This window comes from Azolla caroliniana, unplaced genomic scaffold (assembly GCF_043228905.1).
Source record: "Azolla caroliniana isolate FFs.n. ecotype wild unplaced genomic scaffold, voAzoCaro1.0.p SCAF_1, whole genome shotgun sequence".
NCBI lineage: Eukaryota > Viridiplantae > Streptophyta > Polypodiopsida > Salviniales > Salviniaceae > Azolla > Azolla caroliniana.
This window is the reverse complement of record NW_028230436.1, coordinates 12,413,894-12,438,242: the sequence shown is the minus strand read 5'-3', so window position 1 is coordinate 12,438,242 and position 24,349 is coordinate 12,413,894. Positions and strand designations below refer to the sequence as shown.

At 41.8% G+C, this 24,349-nt stretch overlaps 1 protein-coding gene across 1 annotated transcript; it reads left to right on the top strand.

The window, feature by feature from the left end:
• The first annotated feature begins 15,602 nt into the window (after positions 1 to 15,602).
• Positions 15,603 to 24,258, top strand: LOC147869020 (DEAD/DEAH box helicase). Its single transcript, XM_087325868.1, has 14 exons — positions 15,603 to 16,880; positions 17,013 to 17,241; positions 18,953 to 19,195; positions 19,277 to 19,411; positions 19,510 to 19,634; positions 19,946 to 20,085; positions 20,297 to 20,367; positions 21,208 to 21,369; positions 21,988 to 22,074; positions 22,805 to 22,978; positions 23,063 to 23,107; positions 23,193 to 23,363; positions 23,470 to 23,655; positions 23,744 to 24,258. Exons 1-14 carry the CDS (start codon positions 15,736 to 15,738, stop codon positions 23,846 to 23,848), a joined length of 3,018 nt encoding a protein of 1,005 aa, XP_087181994.1. The 5' UTR covers positions 15,603 to 15,735; the 3' UTR covers positions 23,849 to 24,258.
• The last annotated feature ends 91 nt before the right edge of the window (positions 24,259 to 24,349 follow it).

The window sequence follows — 24,349 nt, the reverse complement described above, 5'->3', positions numbered from 1 at the left end:
CCTATACCAATCTTGTTGGGTTTGACAAGTTGATGGTCTTCCTCATTCAATTTTCCCATCAAATGACGTGCTTGGGCTTTACTAAGTGGAGGGTGATCTTCTTCTAAAAATTGTTGTTTGAGGTACACATTCTTGTTTCAAGACTTACAATAGGTTGATATCAACCAATAACCACACAGGGGGCATATGCCTTACAACCTTTTGTTCCGAGACCTAAACAAAACCTGTATGTAGCAATCATAAATAGCCCATAATAGAATGCCACAGAGTTAAAAAACTCGATGCCCTCTCAATTTGATTGCATCAATGACATCTAAACCTCTCCACAATTCCTGTAGGTCATCAATAAGAGGTGTTAGCTATACATTTAGATCCTTAACTTATTTCTTTCTTGGATTTAATAAGGATAACCTCAAGTGTTCTTTCTTTATTCATATGTATGGTGGTATATTGTACTTGATTACGATCACTAGCCATGTTGACCATTTTCTATGATTGCATTGAAAATGGACTAACATTGTCTAGTCCTACACCTAGTTTTTAGTTTCTTGGCTCAGACTTGAATTTTGCCTATCTACTATCTATACGTTTAAATGTTGGTCAATCGGCCAAAATCCAAATAATGTCATTCGTACTGGCATTTAATCAATGTTCCTTTCCGCTTTCTGTTAATGATGCAACATTTGCACAAAAACCAGATGTTGACATGTTTCTAGTGTATTAAACCAATCAATGCCATGTAGTCCACATATAGATGGCCCACAAAAGGACATTAGGGTGACTTCTGAATGGGGAGGGACATGTAGATTCTGTACAATGAACAAGCATTGATCAACATCTCAAGAAATTTAAGATGGGGCTAGCATATAACACCTACCCCAAAAACTAAAAACCTCCCATCACTAGGCAATGATGCCCTGATCTATCCTCTATACTTCCTTGGATCTTTTGTACATAACAACGATCAAAGGACCATAGGAAGTAGATGGTCTTCCAATGTCTCTGTTGTGCCTCTAGCAAGCATGGATCATTACAACACGTTTGGTTCCAATTCTTAGAGCACTTGTCTTGATCGTGAGCTTCTTATAAAATTATTGTGAAATTATTGTGAGAGGTATCGTCGATACTATCCTCATCCTCATTATCTTCCTTGTGAGATATTTGACATACATGCACCTATAGGCTACATTGTGTCGATTAACCTAGACTTGCTTAATTATAAAGTATGAAACTATAATTTTAAAAATATGTTTACAATGGGCTGACCATTTGTGTTGATGTGGTGGTTGTGGTGGATTCAAGTCCAATCCATTTTGAAACTTGTGCTAACAAACTTGGATTTGTGACCGGGTGATTGTTCCTTGACATAAAGAATACAAACATATTATCCTCTCCTCTAAGGAATCTTGCATTTCTCAAGCATTTGAAATTGATGCAACCATCCTAGGTAAGTTCATGTGTTGCAACCTCGAGGTCGGGGGTGGTATATGATAAGGAGTTAGAGATGGTGTTCATGCCCATGAAATTGAGTTTGTATTGTACATAATATAGAAAAATTGGATTAGAACCAATCTAACGTAAGTTTTCACTTGTATAACAAGAGGATTGCAAAATCAAGAAATGGTGTCACGAGGCCACCGTTGATGGACAAGGTCACATGGGCTCATTATTGTAAACAAATGTGTTTAAATATGCAATTCCCCAAAGAAAAATGTATGTATCCTCTATTATTTATAACGATATTGGTTTAATTTATTGTATATTATATTTTAGTATATTGTACCATTAATTTGGTGAGTTTGTGTCCTAAAATAGGAAGTCGGTACGGTCTGTGTACGCATGGCCCATGCTTCCCACTTGGGAAGGGGAGACATAAAAGGGTTTAATGTTAGAGTTATGTTCTAATGTAAGCATGAGATAAGGATATAATAGATATAAAATAAGAAGGGCGAGAGAGAAAGAAGGGTGTCGATCCACCTGACCACCCCCGAGCGAAGGGATCAAGACGGACTCGAGCCTCGATTGGCGTCCCATACCATCACCATGGTGTCGAGTCGTACCTGGTGCTGGTGCGCTCGCTACAAGAGTTGACCCACCACAAGAACGGAGTCTCAACGTAGTCAAGAGATCATCAAATGAGGGTAGCTAGGCCTCATATTTATAGCTAGACCCAAGGCCCCCATGCAAGTTCACACTTGGCCTCATGGGTTGTCTCAATCCCAAGGATTAAAAGTAATCCTCCCCTTCTTTACCCTCTCGTTTAACCCTCACATTTTATCCACATAGAATACTACGGTACATTCTCACCACGAGATATTATATGGACATGCCCGTAACATACTCCCCCTCTTTAAAACATTGCACTCTTGCAATGGAAAGTTAGGGAAGTTAGTTCTAAGAGCATTTTTGCATTCCCATGTGGCATCTTTGATAGATTTATCCATCCATTTAATTTTAAATTCTCGGATTATTTTAGAACGCAAATTCTTTGTTTTAACATTGATAATTCTTTCTGGTACATGTGGTTTAGAAGATAATTCTTCAGAAGTAACCAAAGTTTCAGTTGTAACTGTATTGTCGCCAGAATCTAGAAGTTCTTTTCGATGACTTACATGAAAAGCTGAATGGATTTTAACGCCATCAGGAAGAGCGTGACGATAGGCTGATGAACCAATGCGTTTGACTATAAAAGGTCCACAAAACCTTGGGGCTAACTTAGCCACTTACCTGTAGACAATGTCTTAGAATTGTGAGGTACACGTAAAAATACCTCCTGTCCAGGGTTGAATACACGAGGTTGTGTTGAGAGACAAGCTCAACATCGGCCGGATCGGCTGAAGAAACCGAGGACCGGATCGGTTGGGACCGATCGGTTAGGCCGTTAGGAAAGATATTCCGTGAGGAATATATTTGGGAGTGAGTGTAAGAGCTCTTAATGAGCATTGAAGTACTGTCAATACTTCGGTCAGTCCTCCTAGGACTTGTACAAAGTGTTCATTGAACACATATATGTTGTTGTTGTTTTTTTTCTTTTAAGAAATATAATATACACACAGTCTTCTCTCTCACTCTCTCGGTCTCTCCCGCGTATACTGTGTAAGCTCAAGCTCTCCATTAAACCTGAGTGTTCTTCCTTCTGTTCTGTCTTTATACTTGCTTCCGCACGCTACTTTTTACATGGTATCAGAGTGCGAGGGTTGAGAACCTCTCTGCAGCCGATACAGCTTGACGAAGAAGAACGATGGATAGAGGCATGGCGAGCTCGTTCCAACAGAGAAGCTTGACAGAACCAACTACGCGTCTTGGTCCTACAAGATGCACCAGTACCTACTCGGGCACGGCTACTGGAGTTATGTCGAAGGAGCTAACGACGCGCCACCCGAATCGACACACAGAGACTTCCCGTCATGGGAGCAATCGGCGAGCAGGGTATTATACTGCTTCGCGTCGTGTGTGGGCGAACAACTATTCAGCTATGTTCGGGATGCAAAGACGTCGAAGGGTGCGTGGGAAAATCTGAAGAAGATTTTCGCCGCGAGCACCATAGCCAGGAAGCTTCAGCTCCGACAGGAGTTGAGCAACCTACGACAACGCGACTTGTCAATGGCGGACTATACCTCGAAGATCAAGGATATCTGCGACTGCCTCGCCTCCATAGAGGTGAACATCGAGGAAAGCGAGATGGTCCAGATCTGTCTCGGAGGTTTGGCGTCGAAGTTCGGAGCGTTTCGAACGGCTGTGTGTACCCGGGAGAATACGTCGTCCTTTTTTGACTTACAGTCAATGCTCCTGGTAGAGAACCACACGGGTGCGTTTACAAGCACACACACCGACAGCAGAATGTTGTACACGGAGGGAGATAGGCCTCGTGGACATGGAGGACGAGCCGAGTCGGCGCGCAATGGAGGCGGCCGACGAGATCAAGGAAGAAGGCACCAAACTGATGCCGACAGCAACTCCGGACCCTCCGGAAACAGGGGGAGTCGAAGCGATGAGAACCGGCAAGGGAAGGCCATCGCGAAGTGCTGGTATTGTGGCAAGAAAGGCCACAGGGAAAGTGAGTGTTGGAAGAAGCGCGCCGATTCGGTGAGAACCGATTCCGGAAACGGCTCCAGACATACCGACAAGGGAAATCGGCAGCAATCGCACTACGCCGAAGACTCCGGGAGAGCCGGAGAAGGGTCTGCCTTCGTGACGAGACACGAAGCAAACTCAATGAAACAGAGCACCCCGAGATCGGACGAGGTGTGGTACGTAGACTCCGGCGCGTCAAACCACATGACGAGCCATAAGGAGTGGTTCTCGTACCTTGAAAAACCGATACAACCTGGAGTAGTCGCAACAGGAGACGACACTCCGCATCCGATCGCGAATGTCAGAGAAGTTCCCCTTAGCCATGTCGGGCAGAAAGGGAAACTCATGAACGTGTTGCACGTCCCGACAATCACGAAAAACTTGGTCTCGGTCGGATAGATCGTCGACCAAGGGATGGAGGTTCGGTTTACACACCTCAGGTGCTTCATTGAGGAAGAAGGTTGTGTGATTGCGCAAGGGCGCAGAGACGGGAGGATGTTCATCCTCGACTCCACTGACGGCGGCACCGCAATGTTCGCGAATGGACAAAAAACCGAGTCGGACATCGACTTGTGGCACAAGCGGATAGGCCACGTCAACCACCAACGGCTTCAAGATCTACAATCGAAACAGGTAGTGTTCGAATTGCCCAAATTTAGTGGCTAAAAGGCACAAATTTGTGAAGCCTGCCAGCTCGGGAAGCAACACCGACTTCCTTTCCCAAACGAACGAAACCGGAGCCGGAACAAGCGCGACCTTATACACTCCGATGTATGGGGGCCAGCACAAAACGTTAGTCTTGGCGGGAACCGATATTTCGTCTCCTTCATCGACGACCACACGCGGCACACGTGGATCTACCTCATTGAGAGGAAGAGCGAAGTCTTCGACTGTTTCCGGGACCTCAAAGGGTTCGTGGAAATGGAAACGGGACGAAAGATCAAGTGTCTGCGGTCGGATGGCGGGAAAGAGTGCTTTTCCGGTCAATTCAACGGTTACCTACAACAAATGGGAATTCGCCGCAAATTCAGTTGTAGATACACGCCGGAGCAGAACGGCGTGGCCGAGAGAAAGAATCGGTCAGTTGTGGAAGCGGCACGGGCAATGCTGGAGGAGAAGAGCTTGCCCAAGTTCTACTGGGCCAAGGCGGTAAGGACCGCGGTATACATCCAGAACCGGATCGGAGACAAGGTGTTGGCGCACGAGCTATACTTCGGAACGAAGCTGAACTTACGACACTTGAGGGTGTTCGGTAGCATTGCGTATGTGCATATACCGAAGGAGAAAAGGATGAAGCTGGACGCAAAGGCCGAGAAATGCATCTTGGTCGGTTACTCGGACGAGCAGAAGAGTTATAAGTGCTATAACCCTCGCACCAAACAAGCGCGTGTCAGCTGCGACGTTGTGTTTGATGAGTCCGCATCCTGGTACCTGCCCACGACTACGAACCCCGACTCCAATCCGAGCTCTGACGATGAGGTCAGCGAGGCCGAGATGCCTCCGGATGAGCCCGAAATCGAGACCCGCGAAGAGAGTCCGATTTCACTCCGTTTAAGTGGACCGATTGGATGGCTGAGTTGGTACGACCAGTCCGATAAAGAGTCGGCGAGTAGTGGAGACTCGGCCGTGCATTCCCCGCGCAGGAAGCCGAGGAGACGGCTTACACGCAAAGAGAAAGGGAAGAAGAAGGTGTCGGATTCCGGCACGGATAGGAACGAGTCAGACCGACGCAAGTCCGACTCTGAGGGAACCGGTGACGAGTCTTTAAAAGTGAAGTCCGCGTTGATCGAGAAGGCCTCGACATTGGCTAATGCGAGATTACGCCGATCTACCCGCCAGAAGAATCCTGTTTTGCGGTTCGGATACAACGAGTACATGGCACATCATTATGCGTACATGACCCGTGTAGCGGAAGTGCGTGAGCCGGAGAGCTACACAGAAGCGGCTAAAGACGTGAATTGGCGTGCCGCGATGGAGGAAGAGATGCACGCATTGGCGGAGAATGAGACCTAGGACCTGGTTGACGCACCAAGAGGGGTAAAACCGATCGGGTGTAGGTGGGTGTACAAAGTCAAGTACAACACCGATGGCTCGGTCAACCGGTACAAGGCTCGACTAGTGGCAAAGGGCTACGCACAGAAGCACGGCATCGACGACGATGAGACATTTGCGCCGGTCACGAAAATGACGACCGTCCGTGTTTTGCTCGCAGTAGCTGCGGCCAAGGGGTGGCACCTACATCAAATGGATGTAAAGAATGCGTTCCTGCAAGGTGACCTTGAGGAACAAGTGTACATGGTACAACCCCCCGGATTTCCCTCCAGAACAAACTCCTCGGCAGTATGCCGACTGAAGAAGTCCCTTTACGGACTGAAGCAAGCCCCGCGTGCCTGGAACGCGAAGATCACGCAACAACTGCATCGGATGGGCTTCGTCACGTCAAAATCGAACTCTTCCCTATTCATCCGAAAAGGTCGACTCGGACCGGTTAGTATTCTACTATATGTCGATGACTTGGTCATCACCGGCGCCGACCTAGGCGAAATCGACCGCGTGAAGCTCCAGCTTGCGGCATCGTTCGACATGAAGGATCTGGGGAACCTTCATTACTTCCTCGGGATCGAAGTGATCCGTACCCCCGAAGGCATATTGATCAGCCAACGTCATTATGTGTTGGGTATGCTCTTCAAACTTGGGATGGCCGACTGTAAGTCCGTCTCAACTCCTCTGGACAGAACCATCAAGCTTCGTCCCGATATGGGAGAGGTATGCAACCCGACGAGGTTTCGACAAATTGTCGGAAGCCTCATATACTTGACCATCACCCGACCCGACCTCAGTTATCCGGTCGGGGTGATCAGTCAGTTCATGGCGCGACCTACCGAGGAGCACCTTCAGTGTGCGCAACGCGTACTGCGGTACGTAAGTGGCACTAAGGACCGAGCACTGCTATATCAGACCGGTGCAGCCGCGCAGTTAGTCGGCTACACCAATGCTGATTGGGCTGGCAACGCCGCCGATCGCCGATCCACGTCCAGATTCGCGTTCTCCCTCGGGAGTGTCGCGATCGCGTGGAGCAGTAAGAAGCAGCCAACAGTTGCACTGTCGAGCACCGAAGCTGAGTACCGAGGAGCGGCTGTCGCGACATGCGAAGCCATATGGTTGAAGCGGCTACTTAAGGACCTGCAAGCGGAGGTGTCAGATCTGACGACGATCTACTACGACAACCTCAGCAGCATCCAGCTCGCGAAGAACCCCGTTTTCCATGCACGAACCAAGCACATTGAGGTGCACTACCATTTCGTCCGTGAGCGTGTCCTTTCCGGTGAAGTCGAACTTCAGTACGTGCCGACGGATCGGCAGACTGCCGACATCTTCACAAAGCCTCTTGGTCTGGACAAGTTGAGGCAATTCTCAGGTGCGCTCGGGTTGCGTCACCTCGATGTGCCGAACTTGAGGGGGAGAATAGTCCCGAACGACCAAGCAAGGCAGCAGGAAAGGAGCGGAGACCGCGACACCGAGTCGGTTGTCCGCAACACCGAGTCGGTTGACGAGTTCAACTTCGGATCGGCTAAAGATGCCGAGGGCGGACCCGCGGAAAAGTCTGGAAGCGGACAGAAGGGGAGCAGCCGAAGGAGAGAGTTGAAGCCAACCACGCATGGGGGAGATGACGTCATCGAGGGCGAGAAGACTGAAGACAAGTTGGAGACAACCAACTCGGACGAGAGCGAAAACCAATCGGAGGTAGACGAGTCGGTTCGGATGTTTGATTCAGACACGTTGAATCAACCGAGGCCCAAGCGGAAGAAAAGGCAACAGAAGAAGTGTCGACACCGCAACAACAAAAGAGCTTATAAGGGCTACATGAGCAGACAAGCCGACCGGAAGGGTCGAAGCGCGCGGAGTCGAACAGGTCAAGGAGCGCGAGCGAGGCGTGAAGCCAGGAGGAACCGGAGCTGTGAAGATCCCGAAGAGCCTCAAGTTGAGCTTGAGGGGGAGTGTTGAGAGACAAGCTCAACATCGGTCGGATCGGCTGAAGAAGCAGAGGACCGGATCGGTTGGGACCGATCGGTTAGGCCGTTAGGAAAGATATTCCGTGAGGAATATATTTGGGAGTGAGTGTAAGAGCTCTTAATGAGCATTGAAGTACTGTCAGTACTTCGGTCAGTCTTCCTAGGACTTGTACAAAGTGTTCATTGAACACATATATGTTGTTGTTTTTTTTCCTTTAAGAAATATAATATACACACAGTCTTCTCTCTCACTCTCTCGGTCTCTCCCGCGTATACTGTGTAAGCTCAAGCTCTCCATTAAACCTGAGTGTTCTTCCTTCTGTTTTGTCTTTATACTTGCTTCCGCACGCTACTTTTTACAGGTTGCCTATTATGATCGGCATAAAAACGCTCTATCTTGAGATGTTTTTATATTATCTCGTGCAATATGCAACATATCTTGCATATCCTGAATAAAGTTTTGCGTACTTCGCAACCCATCATGATGTATATTAACATCAATCGGGGCTCATGGCTGAAAACCATACATCAACATAAAAGGACTATATCCCGTCGATGTATGCTTGGAGCTATTATAAGCAAACTACAAATTTGGGAGATAACGTTCCCATTTTGTTGGTTTTGTACCAACATATGCACGGAGCATGTCCTCAATAATTTGATTTACTCGTTCTATCTGTCCATCGGATTGAGGATGATCTATGGAGCTCATGCTCAATGTAGTTTCTAACTTCTTAAAGACTTGCGTCCAAAAGTAGCTAGTAAACGTAGGATCTCGATCACTCATGATATCCATCGGTAACCCATAAAAACGAAATAACTCGTCAACGAATTGGTAAACAAATTTAGGAGTTGTTACCATGGTTTTAGTAGCAATAAATCTGGCCATTTTCGTTAGTCGATCAACCACAACCCAGATGGCATCATGGCCTTTTTGGGTGCAAGGAAGGCTAACAATAAAATCCATGGATATACTTTCCCACTTATTATTGGGAATGTTGAAGGGATGTAAAAGTCTAGCGGTTGGCTTTGTTAACCTAACACTGGTGACATTTAATCACATAGCTATGTATGTCATTACACATCTTAGGCCAATTGAATTGAGCGGAGATGAGAACGAGTGTGCGATGTATTCCAAGGTGCCCTGTTGAGGGTGCATAATGGCATTCAAAAAGAATTCTCTGTTTGACCTCAGGAAAATTTGGAACGCAAAGCTTCCCATTACGGTAGATTAGACCGTTAGCAATGTGAAAGGATTCCTTTGAGGATGTGGTGGTGTCTCTTCCAGACTCAACTCTTTCCCAGTATTTCGCAAAATAATTGTCATCAGGATACTTTCCTCGGAGGTGATCATAAAGATCTGATGTTATTTCAGTGAAGCTAAGCATGTTAACTTCACGGATGCGACTTAGTGCATCAATGACAGTGTTCATGGAACCTTTACGATATCGTATGGAAAAATCAAGTCTTGGATGAGATCTTCCCATCGTGCCTTACGACCTTGGAGGTTTGTTGGTCACAAAATTATTTTAAGGACTCGTGGTCCGTAGTTGTCACAAAACGAAATTTTCCATAAAGATAATGGCACCATGACTTGAGTGCATAAATAATTGCAAATAATTCCTTTTCTTGCACGGTATACAGACATTGAGAAGAATCAAGTTTTGTACTCTCAAATGCTATTGGTTTGTAACCCTCTTGATATAGGACGACACCCATAGCATAATCACTTGCATCGGTTTCAACCTGAAAAGGTTTTGAAGGATTTGGTAAAAGAAGCAATGGAGCATTGCACACCAGGTCCTTGAGTTCCTTAAAGGCGAGGTCTAGTGTAGCATTCCACACAATAGGTTTTGTAAACTTACGTGTTTGACCTTTGAGAAGATCAGTAAACGACATCTTCAATTGGGAATAATTGCAAAGAGATTTTCGCAAAAACCCGACAAACCCAAGGAATGATCGAACTTCTCGAATATTCCGAAGAGTGGGCCAAAGTTTGATTTTCTCAATGCGAGAAGGATCAATTTCAACTACTTGTTCGGTTATGAGATATCCGAGATAAGTAATTGATTTCTTGAAGAACTCACATTTTGAGATCTTCGCGTAGAATTGCTTGTCACATTATGTTTGTAAAACAAAGCGGACATGTTTAGCATGTTCTTCTAACGTATGGCTATAAACTAGAATATCATCCAAGAAAATAATGACAAATTTTCCAAGTTGTTCTCGAAAAATGTCATTCATTTCTTGTTGAAATGTGGCTAGAGCATTGGTCAAACTAAAAGGCATGACCAAAAACTCATAATGGCCATAACGCGTACGAAATGCAGTTTTAGGAACATCTTCCTCACTTATACGAATTTGATGGCAGCCCGCACGAAGATCAAGTTTCGTAAAATATCGAGCTCCCTAGATATGGTCAATTAGATCGTCGACCCGGGGCAATGGATATGAATTCTTGATCGTCACTTTATTCAAGCGTCGGTAATTAATACACATACGCTATGTGCCCTCGTTCTTTTCTACCAAGAGAACAGATGCACCCCCTAGAGATTTACTATAACGTATATAACCCATTCGTAAATAGTCCTTGAGTTGCTTAGATACCTCATCCTCTTCAGATCGACTTAAGCGATACGGAGGATTACTTATTGGTGCAACGCCGGGTACAATATCTATACGATGGTCTATATTAAGTTTAGGAGGTAACCCATGTGGTAGTTCACTCGAGAAAACATCACGAAAATCATTTAAGATTTCATCGAGGAGTTGTTGTGCAAAATATGGTAAATGAACCGAGTCACTATCGATATTATAAACGTGAATGTTCTGATCAAGTACACAATAAAATAAAGAAGGACAAGACAACTCGGATATTGATGGAGAGGAAACAATCAAATGAGATTGTTTATTTACACATTGAATAAAATGAGTACAATCATTCAGTACAAAGGTAATGGAATGATGAATCCAATCAATAGATAAAGAAGAGTTTTTATTAAAAAATCAGGTATTATTAACCCATTATTAATGTACAAAGATTCATTACATGGAAGTCTACTTCCTCTATATAAGTATCAATAGAAATTCTTATTGAATGAATCACCTCGTTGATGTATTGTACTCTTCCATCAGCCAAGTGTACCTTATAGGTGTGATCACTTATGATGAGTTGGATTCCCCATATCCAAACCAAACAATCATTCACAAAGTTATGTGAGGTTCCTGAATCAAATAAAAATTGTACGGGAGATCCATTGATATACCGTTTGCACGAAGTAAATCATTGGGTTCCAATACATGGTGAGGGAAAGAACATTTACAATTACTTAAATGATGTGTATAGACCTCAAGGACATTAGGAATCTGACCTTTATGGTTTGCAAATTTGGTTATGTTGTCGTGCTCTTTCTGTTGGAGCTTTCGACATTGCTCTTTTGTATGACCCTTCTTTTTGCAGAATACAAAAAAAGGATGTTGTTGCTTACAATCACGATCCATGAATTCATTGGGTGTCTTGCGTTTCCCAAGAAATTGTGATTGCTTAGTCTCGGGCACTTCGTTGGGTTTGTTATGGTCCTTCTTCGTAGTGCATTGATAGCGAAGAACTAATTCAATGGCCTCTTCGAAGGATTTGGGATCCTTATCGTGCACTATCCAGTGTTAGCCACTTATGCCCAATACGATTTCGGTAGATGCTTTTCGTTCATCATGGTCCGTGCTACTTCGAGGATGTGCTGATTCTTTCATTTAGCTACACCGTTTTGTTGAGGTGTGTGTCGGCACGAGAATTCTCGTCGGATTCCTCCTTTCGAAGATACGCCGTAAATTTATCGAAAAGTACTATTTTCCTCCATCCGACCAAAGACATCGTACATGTTGGCCTGTGGCTTTCTCAACTTCATTCTTAAATTTTTGGAAGTGTCTGAACACTTCACTCTTTTGCCGCATGGGGTAGATCCATGTGTGCGTGGAGAAGTCGTTGATGAAGGCCACATAGTATCGGCATGCGCCGAATGTAGCCGTCTGAGCCGGACCCCATACATCGGAATGAATTACGTCGAGTACGCCTTTACTCACATTCTGCTCCTTCATAAATGGGTGCCAATGTTGCTTGCCGAATTGGCAAGCGGCACACACACCTTCAATCTCTTTCTCCTTGAATGTCGGGAGCCCGATGACGACTCCTTTCGATTGCATTGCCTTGAGCTTTTGGAGGTTGATATGGTCAATCCGCTTGTGCCATAACTCTATATCGGAATTGGCTTTCGTGCCCTTTGCGAACATGGCCGATTTCATCTCGTGCAAGTCGAGAATGAACATTCGGCCCTCTCTTCATCCGCGAGCGATGAGTCAGCCCTCTTTTTCGATGAAGGAACTTCCTTGATTAAATCGTACTTGCATCCCTTACTCAACAATTTGTCTGACGGAGACCAAATTCTTCGTAATGGTTGGTAAATGCAAGACATTTTTAATAAAAGTTTGGTTACCTTCTTTTCCGAATGGGACATTGTCGATGTGTCGAATCGGATGTGTAGTGTCGTCTCCGGTTTCGACATAGTCGGGTCGGTCCAGCTCTCGAAGTTCTCAGAACCATTCTTGAAGAGACGTCATATGGTTCGAGGCACTGGAGTCAACGAACCATATGTCTTCCGGACTAGATGTGCTATTCGAAGTAGAAGTCGACATAGAATTTGCTCTATGTCTCATCACGAACATTCCACCATGGTCGTCATAGTCGGAGTTGGTGGTGTAATTGGTGAGTTGTCGGCTTGTGGAAGCCGATTCGCGTATCTTCTTACAACACTCTTCTTCATGGTGACCGATTTTTTCGGAATATCCGCATTTGACCTAGTTTTGTCAGCTTGGACCGAAATGGAAGCTCCCACTTCTTCCGAAGGTTCCTCGATGGCTTTCGTCTTGATGCCGAAATTGTGAGTTGTTTTCGTAAGTCCAACCTCATCCGCCTCATCCTTGGCCGAATCAGCTTCTTGCTTGACCGTGTCCTCTTCCTTCGTTCTAATGCGTGTAGAGCATGTGGCCTCCGAGGCGTTGCTCCTTGTTCGAACATGGTTTTCTTCGACCAACAACATGGATTGAAGATCAAAGAAGGAGGGCGGATTCTCCCATGCTAATACGATGGTCGTCATCGTGCCAAACCGTGCAAGGCCGTCAAGGCATATTTGCACCATCTCACCATCGTCCACATTGATGCTTATCGAGCCGAGCGAGTCGCAAAGCTCTTTGATCTTCAAGGTGTAGCTTGTGACGGACATATCCCTTTTTGTTGGATGTTGTTCAATTCTTGGCAGAGTTGAATCTTTCTCGTGGTTGTTTTGGCAGCGAAAATCTTTCGTAGATTCTCCCGCGCATCCTTTGGTGTCTTGGCTTCTCGAATGTAGTCGAGCATGTGGTCGTGAACACATGTTGCCAAGCAATACATCACTCGGTTTGCTGCTTGCTCCCATGTTGCATAGTCGGCGTCTTTCGGGTCGGGTCGGTTTTCTTGTGCTCCTTTGATGTAACCCCAATAGCCTTGGCCGACAAGGTATTGGTGCATCTTGTACTCCCAAGATGCAAAGTTGTTTCAATCTAGCTTTTCGCTAGGGAGAGTGCTCCCCATTTGAGTATTCATTGTCGATGAAGCTTTCTTTCTTCTTTTCCTTCTCTCTCGAACACGAGCTATGTAGTCGCAAGCGATGAGCCGGTTCTTCTTGAACGTCGGCGTAGAACACAACAAATGCGGATGGGCTAGATTGAGCTACCAAACTGCTCTGATACCATGTAAAGAATCAGGTATGATTCTTGTGAAGCGGAAGAGATGTGTGTTATGTGTGAGAGGAAAGAGAGAAGAGAAGAGAAACACAAGATAGATTAGCTAGAATGGGAACACAATGAAGTACTCAAGAAGAAGAAGATGTATATTCACAAGTAGAATAGCAAATACAAAAATGTAGCATTACAAGGAGTCATGACCAACTTGATATGAAGTATGAGGAGGGTGCTTTATATATAGTCACCCCCTTTCTTCATTAACTAACTACAACAACCACTCTCTCTTGGGGAATGTGAAGACTCATAGTCATGGGGAATATGTAACTCATTAGTTATGTGTCATAGAATATGATTCTATGACACATAGTTAATGTGTAGAGAGTAGTGGTGTGAATCTTGACCTTTGAGTAATCATAGATTCTCAAAAGGTGTGTTGACACGTTGCACTATGTTGAGCTTGATTCTCAACATATTGATTCGTCTAAATCCAAGACCAAGGAAGACCTTGACCACTTCATATTCGAGGGGGGATTGCTTTACCGAGTCCAGCTCTTATATGTTCCGGAGGGCCAATGTCGAACTCAAGTTCTCCAAAAGTGTCTGGATGACCCCTTAGTTGGTCATTTTGGCGTTACAAAGACACTCCAAAGCATATTCGAGAGTTTATAATTACTTCCCTGACTTTTTACCGCAACAATACTATCTTATAAAGATGGGGAATATGTTAGAGCATAATTGTAACCATAATTCTCTAACTTTAGGGTCATGTATCGGCTAATTCATAAAAAACAAGGGGTGAAGATTGAATTATCTCAATTTGGCCGTGGGAGATAACTTTAGAGTGTTTCATCACTTGACCACTTATAAAAAAGGCAACCAAGTGTGAAGCAAAAAAGTGCTAAAAGGTTTAAGCATATATAAGAAAACTCGCTACCTTCTTGGGTGGGTGGGGGGGGGTCCCTCTTTATTATATTGAATGGAGACTTTGATAGTATAACAAAACTCTACCCTCATACACGTGTGCCTCCTTCCTCAAACCCAATGTACGACCCGAGTTTGTACTTGGTGGTAAGAGACACCGATGTGGGACTCGAGGTCGTCTCTCACTTTCACTAAGGCCAATTTACGCCTTGGCATGGCAAGGAGCAATATGCGGTAGACAATTGAGAGGAAGGGAAGCAGTAACTGATAGGCACACTCCATGTCGACACAAGAACTTGCTTGGTGTCACTCTAGACATCCCACCATCACCCATCCCTTGTGACAGTTCATTATCCCGTAGAGTTGTACCCACAAACACAAAGTGAGGGAGGGAGCGTTACGTTCCCAGAACACCCTCTGGTTCTAACACACACATACTATACATACACATGCATACATATATATATATATGTGTATGTGTATATGTATATATAATATAATAGGTCGAGGGGCATTTTGGGTATTATAGGTAGTAGAAGAAGGGGGTTTTGTAGGGGTATCCTTTTTGAAATTTCTCCAAAAATACATGGTTTAACAAATATCACACGTTACTACATAAATAAATAAATAAATGTAAGAAGAAGAAGAAGAAGAAGAAGATAACAGACAGAGCCACAGATAGATACGGGGAAGGCAAGATAACAGAGGAAAACTCTCTCTCTCTCTCTCTCTCTCTCTCTCTCTCTCATCACGGAAGACAGGGCTAGAAGAACTCTGCAGGCTATCATCATCATCATCATCGATATAATATATATGTTTACGAAAATCTCCTACACATTCTAAACAAACACCATGCCTTATCCGCGCCCACCATCCGTCTCCCTAGCAATTGCAGAGAAAAAGCGATTTTTGTTGCCATATTGATATTGTACACGTGCTTGATTAGGGTTCCATGGAAATTAGGGTTTCCTATGCATCATTACCATCATCATCATCATCATCAACAACAGCATCATCATCCATGGAGCTTCATACAAGCAATGCTTCATCGTCTGTTCTTACTTCTGCTGGATTGAATACTTGGTTTAATCCTTGCAAGAAGAAGAAATGTGGTATCTTTTCGAAGAAGGACCTTCCGTTCTCCACGGGATTCCCTGTGTTAACACTGCAAAAGACTATGCATTCTATGCGGAAAATACAGACAGAGACATGTGCTAGAGATGGAAAGGCAACATTTACTAGAGATGTGAAGGCGACATATGCAAAAGATGTTAAAACAACATATAGTAGAGTTGGGAAGTCAACATTTGGTAGAGATGTAAAAGCAATGCACACTATGGATGTAAAGAGAAGATATAGCATAGATGCAAAGACAGCATATGCTATCGATGCATCACGAGATAGATATGCTATTGATGCATCATATACCAGAGCTGGAAAAACTACATACGATAGAGACGTAAAGGTAAGACATGCTAGAGATGCAAAAAAAACCTATGCTAGGGCAGCAGAGAAAATATTTGTGCCTTTGGAAACCCTAACTAGGTTTTCTCCATCACAAGAGAATGCATATGATTCTACATCATCAGCCACATCATTTCATCAACCGCCATTAGCAAGTGACACCATTTTATCATCTCATACACAAGAATCATCTGGTTATCCATTTGTGGTACCTACAGAATCTTCTATGTCACAAACTAGAGATGATCCTTTCAAAGAGCTTCATCTTCTCTTGGACAGGGAAAAGGAGATGGGTATATCATTCGGCAAAACGGCTTTCAAGAAGGATGAGATAAGTTTGGTTTTGGAAAAGATCAAAGAGACAAGAAGGAAAGGCATGGAAATGATGATTGCTAAAAGAAGAACCAATGATCAAAAGGGACCTAGCACGATGCAAGATTTCACATGTACTATAGAACCAGAGTCATTAGTACCAGGAGAATATGTTGTGCATAAGACAAAGGGCGTAGGACGTTTTGTTCGATTGCAAAGTGAAGGTGAATTTGGACCAGAGTATGTTATTCTTCAATATGCTGATGGAATGGCCAAACTAAAGGCACAACAAGCTTCACGGCTGTTGTACCGATATTACCAGTAGGTTAATTCACATATTAAACAAAAATATCATGTCCTTATTTTGCATTTGGAATATCATTCCTTACTTTTCATTTAGAATACCGTAGCCTTATTTTATGTTCGAATATCTTCTCTTTATTTTGTGTTTAGAACTGGTGAGAAAGGGAAGGCTCCTGTACTAAGCAAGCTAAGTGATCCTCGGCAATGGGAGAAGAGGAAAAGCAAAGGAAAACTTGCAGCTCAGCGTATGGTGGTTGACTTATTGCAGTTATACATAAGCCGTCTGAAGCAAAAGAGGCCTCCATATCCAAGAAATGCTGAACTGATGAATGAATTTATTATGAGGTTTCCTTATAAGCCTACACCAGACCAAGAACAGGTTTCTTATGGTGTCTTTTACCTTGGGGGCTGTGGCAACACATAACAATCGGCAACGGTTCGGTTCGAGAGGGTCCAAACCGAACCGTTAAATTTTTTTGAAACTTGAACCGAACCACGAAACCGTTAAACCGACCCATTAAATTTTTTCAAACCGTTAAGCCGTTAAACCGGTAAAACCACGGTTTCATGGTTTGGTTTGTGAGAAAAAGGCATGAAAATGATAAGATTGTTTAAAAACAATTTTTTTAATTAAAAAAAAACCGTTAAACCGTTAAAACTGCGGTTTCTAACTGTTGACACCAAACCGAACCGTTAAAAAAAACCCGAACCTAAACCGAACTGAACCAAACCGTTTAAACCATTAAGTTGTAGTTTTGTGGTTTGGTTCGGTTCAAACCGAACCGTTGCCGATTGTTAGCAACACACTTGATGTTTTCTGTAATCAATAATATGCATAATGTAGGAAACCTTGAATGATTATCTAACAAAAAAAATTAAAGATGGTCATGATACTGCAACTAGATGCTATAAAGCTGAGCATTGGTTTGAAGGATAGGTAAACCATGTCGTTTCTAATCTTCCAATAGCTCTCAAAGTCCTATGTGCCATCCAAAGTGTGAATTTTCTGTATCCATCTATTATGGTTGGTATGATACTAAAGTCTCAAAATGCCTTTCTTTCATTGAGAAAATGGAAATTGTAAGGTAAAACGTGACATTGCTTCTCATCTTCCAATAAAATTTCTCATGTCTCCCCATTGTGATTTGTACAATACCGTTTCAAATGTTAAAAGGCAAAAGACATTTCCTGCATGTAAATGTTTGATATTAGGTTACTATTTACCAAATTTCAAAAGGCTGAGTACAATATTTCAGCAAAATGTTTATTAGGCTGTGAACTGATTGTGAAAAACAGTGAGGACGGAGTACATTGCTATATATTATAACATTCCATCATGGCCGAACTTCATCAAGTCAAATACTAGACCACAATTACCGAGCTGTTTTCCAAAATCAATCAAAATAATCTCAGTTGTATCATCCAAGAACTTGGTACTGCACCCTTGCACCCAGTTGTGACAGCTTCTGTGCTCTCCATAAACTTTCAATTTCTCGAACCTTAGCTTGACTTCGCCATCAACTTGTCAGTACATTGCGTTTTATGACTGGGAAAAAGTATTAACATACACTGCAGTTGTCAGAAGAATACATCAATGAAGCAGTGAACAATAGTTCCATGGTGATGAATGATCCTAGGGTTCATGCAGGATGAATGAAACCAGGGTTTCATTATGCAAATAGCACCATTGTAGATGTCCAAGGCTTGGATTAGGTGCACATGCCGAGAAGTGTTTTCCACCTTCAGGAACTGGTCTTCTTTCTAATTTCAGTATTTTTCATCTCTTTCGTGTCTAACTGGATAAATGGGTCAGCAAGAAGAGAAAGCATCTGGGTTAAAAAAGAATTTATATGTGAAGTTTCACATTCTATATGTTCAGGAAAAAAAGGATTGCTAGAAGAAGTATTGATAGAAGGTTGTTGAGGTTTAGTGACTGAGTAATTTTAACACTTTAACTGAATGTGATAAAGTTTGCAACAATAGTGACAATTCTGTTGATAAAGACTAAAAGCATATGCTTGCAGAACACTTTTCATCATGTAAAATGCTTAAATATGTCAATTGCTAATGTATCATAAACTATGTGACAGGCCTTTGCTGATGTTGAAAAAGACATGGTTGAAAATGAAACCCCAATGGATAGATTGATTTGTGGTGATGTTGGTTTTGGAAAGACTGAAGTGGCTCTCAGAGCAATCTTCCGGGGTTTCTGTGCTGGTAAACAAGTAATGGTTTTGGCTCCCACAACAGTTTTAGCCAGGCAGCATTACAATGTAATACGGGATCGGTTCACTGACTATAAAGCACGCATTGCTCTCTTAAGTAGATTTCAGGTACATTGCATTTTTCAATTAACTTTTATGGCACATTAGAAACTAGGATCTCCTATTTACTTTCCTTTTCTTCTCCTACAGACAGCAGCAGAGAAAAGAAACCTTGCTTTGGAAATAAAAGCTGGAACCTTAGACATAATCGTTGGAACACATGCTCTTTTTGGAAACAATATACATTACAATAATTTGGGTCTGTTGATTGTTGATGAAGAGCAGGTTCTACACATTTCTTCTAGTTATGCAGATTCTATTTTCCTTCTTTAAGTTTGTTACTTGGTATCATTATCAGCCTAAAAAGGAAATTTTCAATTCAGAGATTTGGTGTAAAGCAAAAAGAACGCATTGCATCGATGAAGACTTCTGTGGATGTTCTTACTCTCTCAGCAACACCTATTCCTAGAACTTTGTACCTGGCGCTCGTAGGCTTTCGAGATGCAAGGTTTTTGTCATTAAGTAGTTCCTCTTTATATCTTCTTAAAAGAATTTCTGAAAATCTCTGTTTATGAGCCAATATTTTGTACCCAAAGCCTATTCATTAATGTCTCACACAAAATTGTCACTGTCAAAGCTCTGCTGTTTCTTTGTAATAACTTTGATGTGGGAATTCTCTGTTTCCGAGTTATGGATTTGTCCTGGGTGCATGAAATAATTTAATTTCTTTTATATCACGAGATATGCATATATTTCTTTAAGATTTTGAGATGAGACACTTCCTTACTTGATACTATTAATTTTCCTTGTGAAAAATAGTTTGATTACAACAGCTCCTCCAGAAAGGGTTCCAATTAAGACACATATCATGGAATACAATGAAGAAAGCGTGAAGGATGCAATAAAATTTGAACTGGATCGAAATGGACAAATATATTATGTTGTGCCTCGAACTCAAGGTATATTGCATCGTTGAAGCTTTTTTATTTGAATTCTGCATTCTAGACTACATTTACAAAGCACACTGTTTGGGTGCTGGGGAATTTTTCAAAGGGTATTTCCTGGATGATGCCTCATTACCCTAATGAATAAAGTCTTCTGTCTACTACAGCAGCTTCAGTGAATCTTCTTCCTCTACAAGGTTTACATTATCATTATCTTTTTATGCAGGCATCCAAACCAAGAAGGCTTCTCTACAAAAGTTGTTTCCCAACATTGTAATTAGTGTTGCACATGGAAAAGTATGAATTCAAACTCTTATCTGTTACACTTGAACTACTTTTGTGTCCACTGAAAATTGTTGGTTTCTTGTTGCTGTCTAACCAGAAGTTATGCTCCACCTGAGTACATGTCTGTTCTTCTCTCATTTAATAATCTTTATGAGCAGAAGTAATAATAGTTGTGAACTGCAGCTTTGGACCTTAAAGATGAGGAACTGATGATTCATCCTTGACTAGTAATGACTTAAAACCTTACCGTGTCTAACTGAACCTTACCGTGTCTAGCTATAGATTTCTGTTTGATAAGAAATTAAGAAGAGACAGAGAAGAAGGGTAGAAATCATGGGAAAACAGAAAGGGGTGATAGGCTGTAGTAGATATTGTGAAAACCTCAGGCAACGTCAAAGCCTAAAATCATAGTTTAATCCAATATTATGACCATTAATAGTTGCATTTTATGAATTGAACATGGTTTATTGTGCTGAATTATTTTAGGCATTCTGTTTGCTGAATTATATTATATTCAGTGTAGATATTGGACCCTATAGACAATGGGTTTAAGATTCAAAGGGATTCTTGAGAAATGATTGTTTGTTTCATGGTTGTATTTAACTAGAAAGTAAAGCAAGAAATTTCTGAATTCTTTTTAACACAAATATCATTGCAGAAGTTGTAAATGTTATTTAAATATATTCTTTTCTACATTTGGGTGTTTCAGTATCTCACTTACTATTTCAGCCGTGTATTTTATGTGTCCAAAAGCTTCCATAATCTCAACATGTTGCAAGAAATAACTTAAAATTAAGACATGATTTACGTCTCACATTTTTACTAATGGGTAATGGATGTGCATGGTTGTAGCAAAGTGCTGCTTTGTTGGAAGAAACTATGGACTCTTTTGCTCAAGGGGAGTCACAGCTACTTTTATGTACAAGCATAATCGAAAGTGGTCTTGATGTAAGGAGAGTTAACACAATCATTGTTGAGGATGTCCATTTCTTTGGCTTGGCTCAAGTTTATCAGGTTAGCGAGTCAGAAAATTTGTATTATATAACAAATGCAGCAATAACAAACTTTGTAAAAGATAAGAGTAGACATAATTTTTGTTTCAGATATTCACTATTCTATTGTTTTATACCATTACTCCTTTTCTTTTCTCTTCTTTAAATGTATGTAAGTTCTCTATCACTCAGTGTACTTTCTTTCTTCAGGAAAGAAAACATATAATAAATCAAAGTCCCAAGTGCAAGCTGGCATAGATTTACCTATTACAACCAAAGAATCCCCTGTAAGCCACTCTATGGAAAATAGTCCTACAAAAGGGCTGGCATAAAGACATTCCAGTTGGCTATATGATCAGTCGATACTAGAATACATAACTATAAGAAAAAGATCCCTTTGGTACAGAGTTAATGTTAGCCCTGCCCTGTTTTATCAAAAAAAGTAGAGAAAAATAAAATTTGCACATACATAACCTACAAATTTAATAATTCTTAGGGCTTTGCATTGCATTTGCTGTATTCTGCATGTCCTCTTTGGTGAAGCATCATCGCAGTTTTTCATTTCGTTGCTTGGAAGACAATACTAATTGATTATTGTTTATTTTTCTGCATATTTGTCTTATGTTATCCCTTGATACAGTTGCGTGGTCGAGTTGGCAGAGCAGATAAGGAGGCGCATGCATACCTGTTTTACCCTCAAAAGAGTGCTCTATCTGATGAAGCACTGGTACGGTTCACACTTGAACTGAAATTAGTATTGCAAAAGAAAGTGCATCCAGGGACATATTTTCAACATTGGGTTCATATCATATTTATCTTAAAGTTTCTCGGCCATCATCAGGCTGAGAAATTTGAAATTTTTTCAGATTTACTACTGTTTTTTTGCTGAGAATGTTCTGCATATAATGCAATTAGTGGTTGATAGCTTGCCATGCAGAGTCACAAAATATTCTGTTTGCATTTTCACAACTTATATTATATCGTACATCAGGCTCCCTAAACGTTTAGGTTTCAGTCTGCTTTCTCCATTGCTAGTTAAAGTATTTGGAGGAGATAGATAATACAATTGCTGTTGTAGTTATCAAGTGTTTGTTTTAGTGCCACTGCTCATTCTCCCTGAACGTTTGGGTTTCAGTCTGCTTTCTCCATTGCTAGTTAAAGTATTTGGAGATAGATAATACAAGTGCTTTTGTAATTATTGAGGGTTTGTTTTAGTGCCACTGCTCATTCTTCATCATGCTTTTTTGTCAGCACAGCATATTTTGAAGTTTTGTCCTTTGGCATTGGTATCACTATATTTGGCCTTCCCAAAGAGTAGAATTCTTGAAAAATAGCTGATTTTAATGATGATCTGTAGTAAATGACTGACTTTTTACGAATATTTTCCATAGAATATATGTAGAAGATGGCTTATCACAATTTGTTTTGTTTTTATGTACTTTCCAATACTTTTTCAGGAGAAACTAGTTGCTCTTGAGGAGTTTTGCGAACTTGGACGAGGGTTTCATTTGGCAGAAAGGGACTTGGCAATACGAGGTTTTGGCAGTGTATTTGGTGAAAAACAAAGTGGGGAGGCTGCACATATTGGCATGGACCTGTTCTTTGATATTCTTTTTGAGACTTTGTCAAAGGTAGGTAAAACTGTGTTGGAACCATGTATGAATTGGGAAAAATAACACTCATGAAGAGTTCTGAAATGTTTGGATACTGTTCAGGCGGATCATCATGTTTTCTTTCAACTTGATTATAAAGAAGTCAAGGTATGGTAAATTCTAACTGTTACATAAAAGATAAAAAAAAATATCTCATAGAAAAATGAACTAATAATTACCTTTGCTTTAGCAGCTTGATTTGCAATTGCACCATGGCAGTATGAGTGACTACATACAGAATCCATTGAAGTATGAATCTATCATTGCTGACCTGGAATCAGCAGCATTTACTGGGCTAAAAGAACTCATGTACTTAACAAATAATTTGCGCTGTGATTTTGGAAGAGAAACTCCTTCTTTTGAGGTAAATTTCTTTACGGTGACTCTATTCATACCCTATCCAGTATGTTCTCTCCTTCAAACTAACGAATGACTTGAGAACTACGTTACCCTTCTTGTTGATAAATCAGATTATACTGAAATCAATCTATATACGGAGGATTGCTGCAGACCTTGGGATCGATCACATATGGGTGCGATCGAAAACTGTAGTTATGGATACTAAAATGAGCGAGACTGTTTTCAATATAATCAAGGAAGGAATGACATCTGATTCGTTGCAGTCATCACTCACATTTAATGAGGGTTTGATAGAGGTTAGTGTGGGCAGGATTTACACATTCCTTATTTTCAATTGCACATGATATGAACATTTTTACAATTTCTATGTTTTTTCTTTTGTAGCTACTACTTTTGGTAGAGCTTCCACTAAACAGGTTAGTAGATCGAATTTTCGCTTGTTTGGTGGACCTACGGAAAGGTCTATCACATTTTGCCAAACAGAGATAAAGCACCATTGCAAATTATAGAGATAAATATAAAGTCTATCTATGTGTGTACCAAATGTTTAGTGAGCTTTTCTTTTGCTGAAAACTGGTCGCTTGGTGAGTTAGATACACATCAAAGTGGCTTGAGTGTGCAGTTTATACAACATATATGATGATAAGCTGAAAAGGTTTGACACACAATTATTCAATGCATCAGCTGCAACAACCTGTTCGATAAATGTGAATGAGTTGTATTATACACAGGAACCTGGTTCAGAAAATTAATGAGAGCCTTCAGGAGCAAGGTAAGGTTATAAAAAGGGTTCCTGTAACTGTGACATGTTTGCCTGCTCGCCCTATTCTCCTATAATTCTTTATTTAACAATGATTCATATGTATCTTATTGTGGTGGAAATGACCAATTGATAATCAAGTATCTTGTAATCTGTGGCCAAAACAATGGAAAGTACTTATTCAAATCATTGATGCATTCCAGCAAAAGGCATTATTTGTAGTCTGAAAA

What these genes read in the sequence shown, in the direction of transcription:
- LOC147869020 (XM_087325868.1), top strand. Translation starts at nt 15,736, where the DNA reads ATGGAAATTAGGGTTTCCTATGCATCATTACCATCATCATCATCATCA. An exon ending in CTGTTGTACCGATATTACCA is followed by an intron (nt 16,881 to 17,012) that starts GTAGGTTAATTC and finishes TTTTGTGTTTAG; the next exon opens with AACTGGTGAGAAAGGGAAGG. An exon ending in TTGATTATAAAGAAGTCAAG is followed by an intron (nt 23,108 to 23,192) that starts GTATGGTAAATT and finishes TTGCTTTAGCAG; the next exon opens with CTTGATTTGCAATTGCACCA.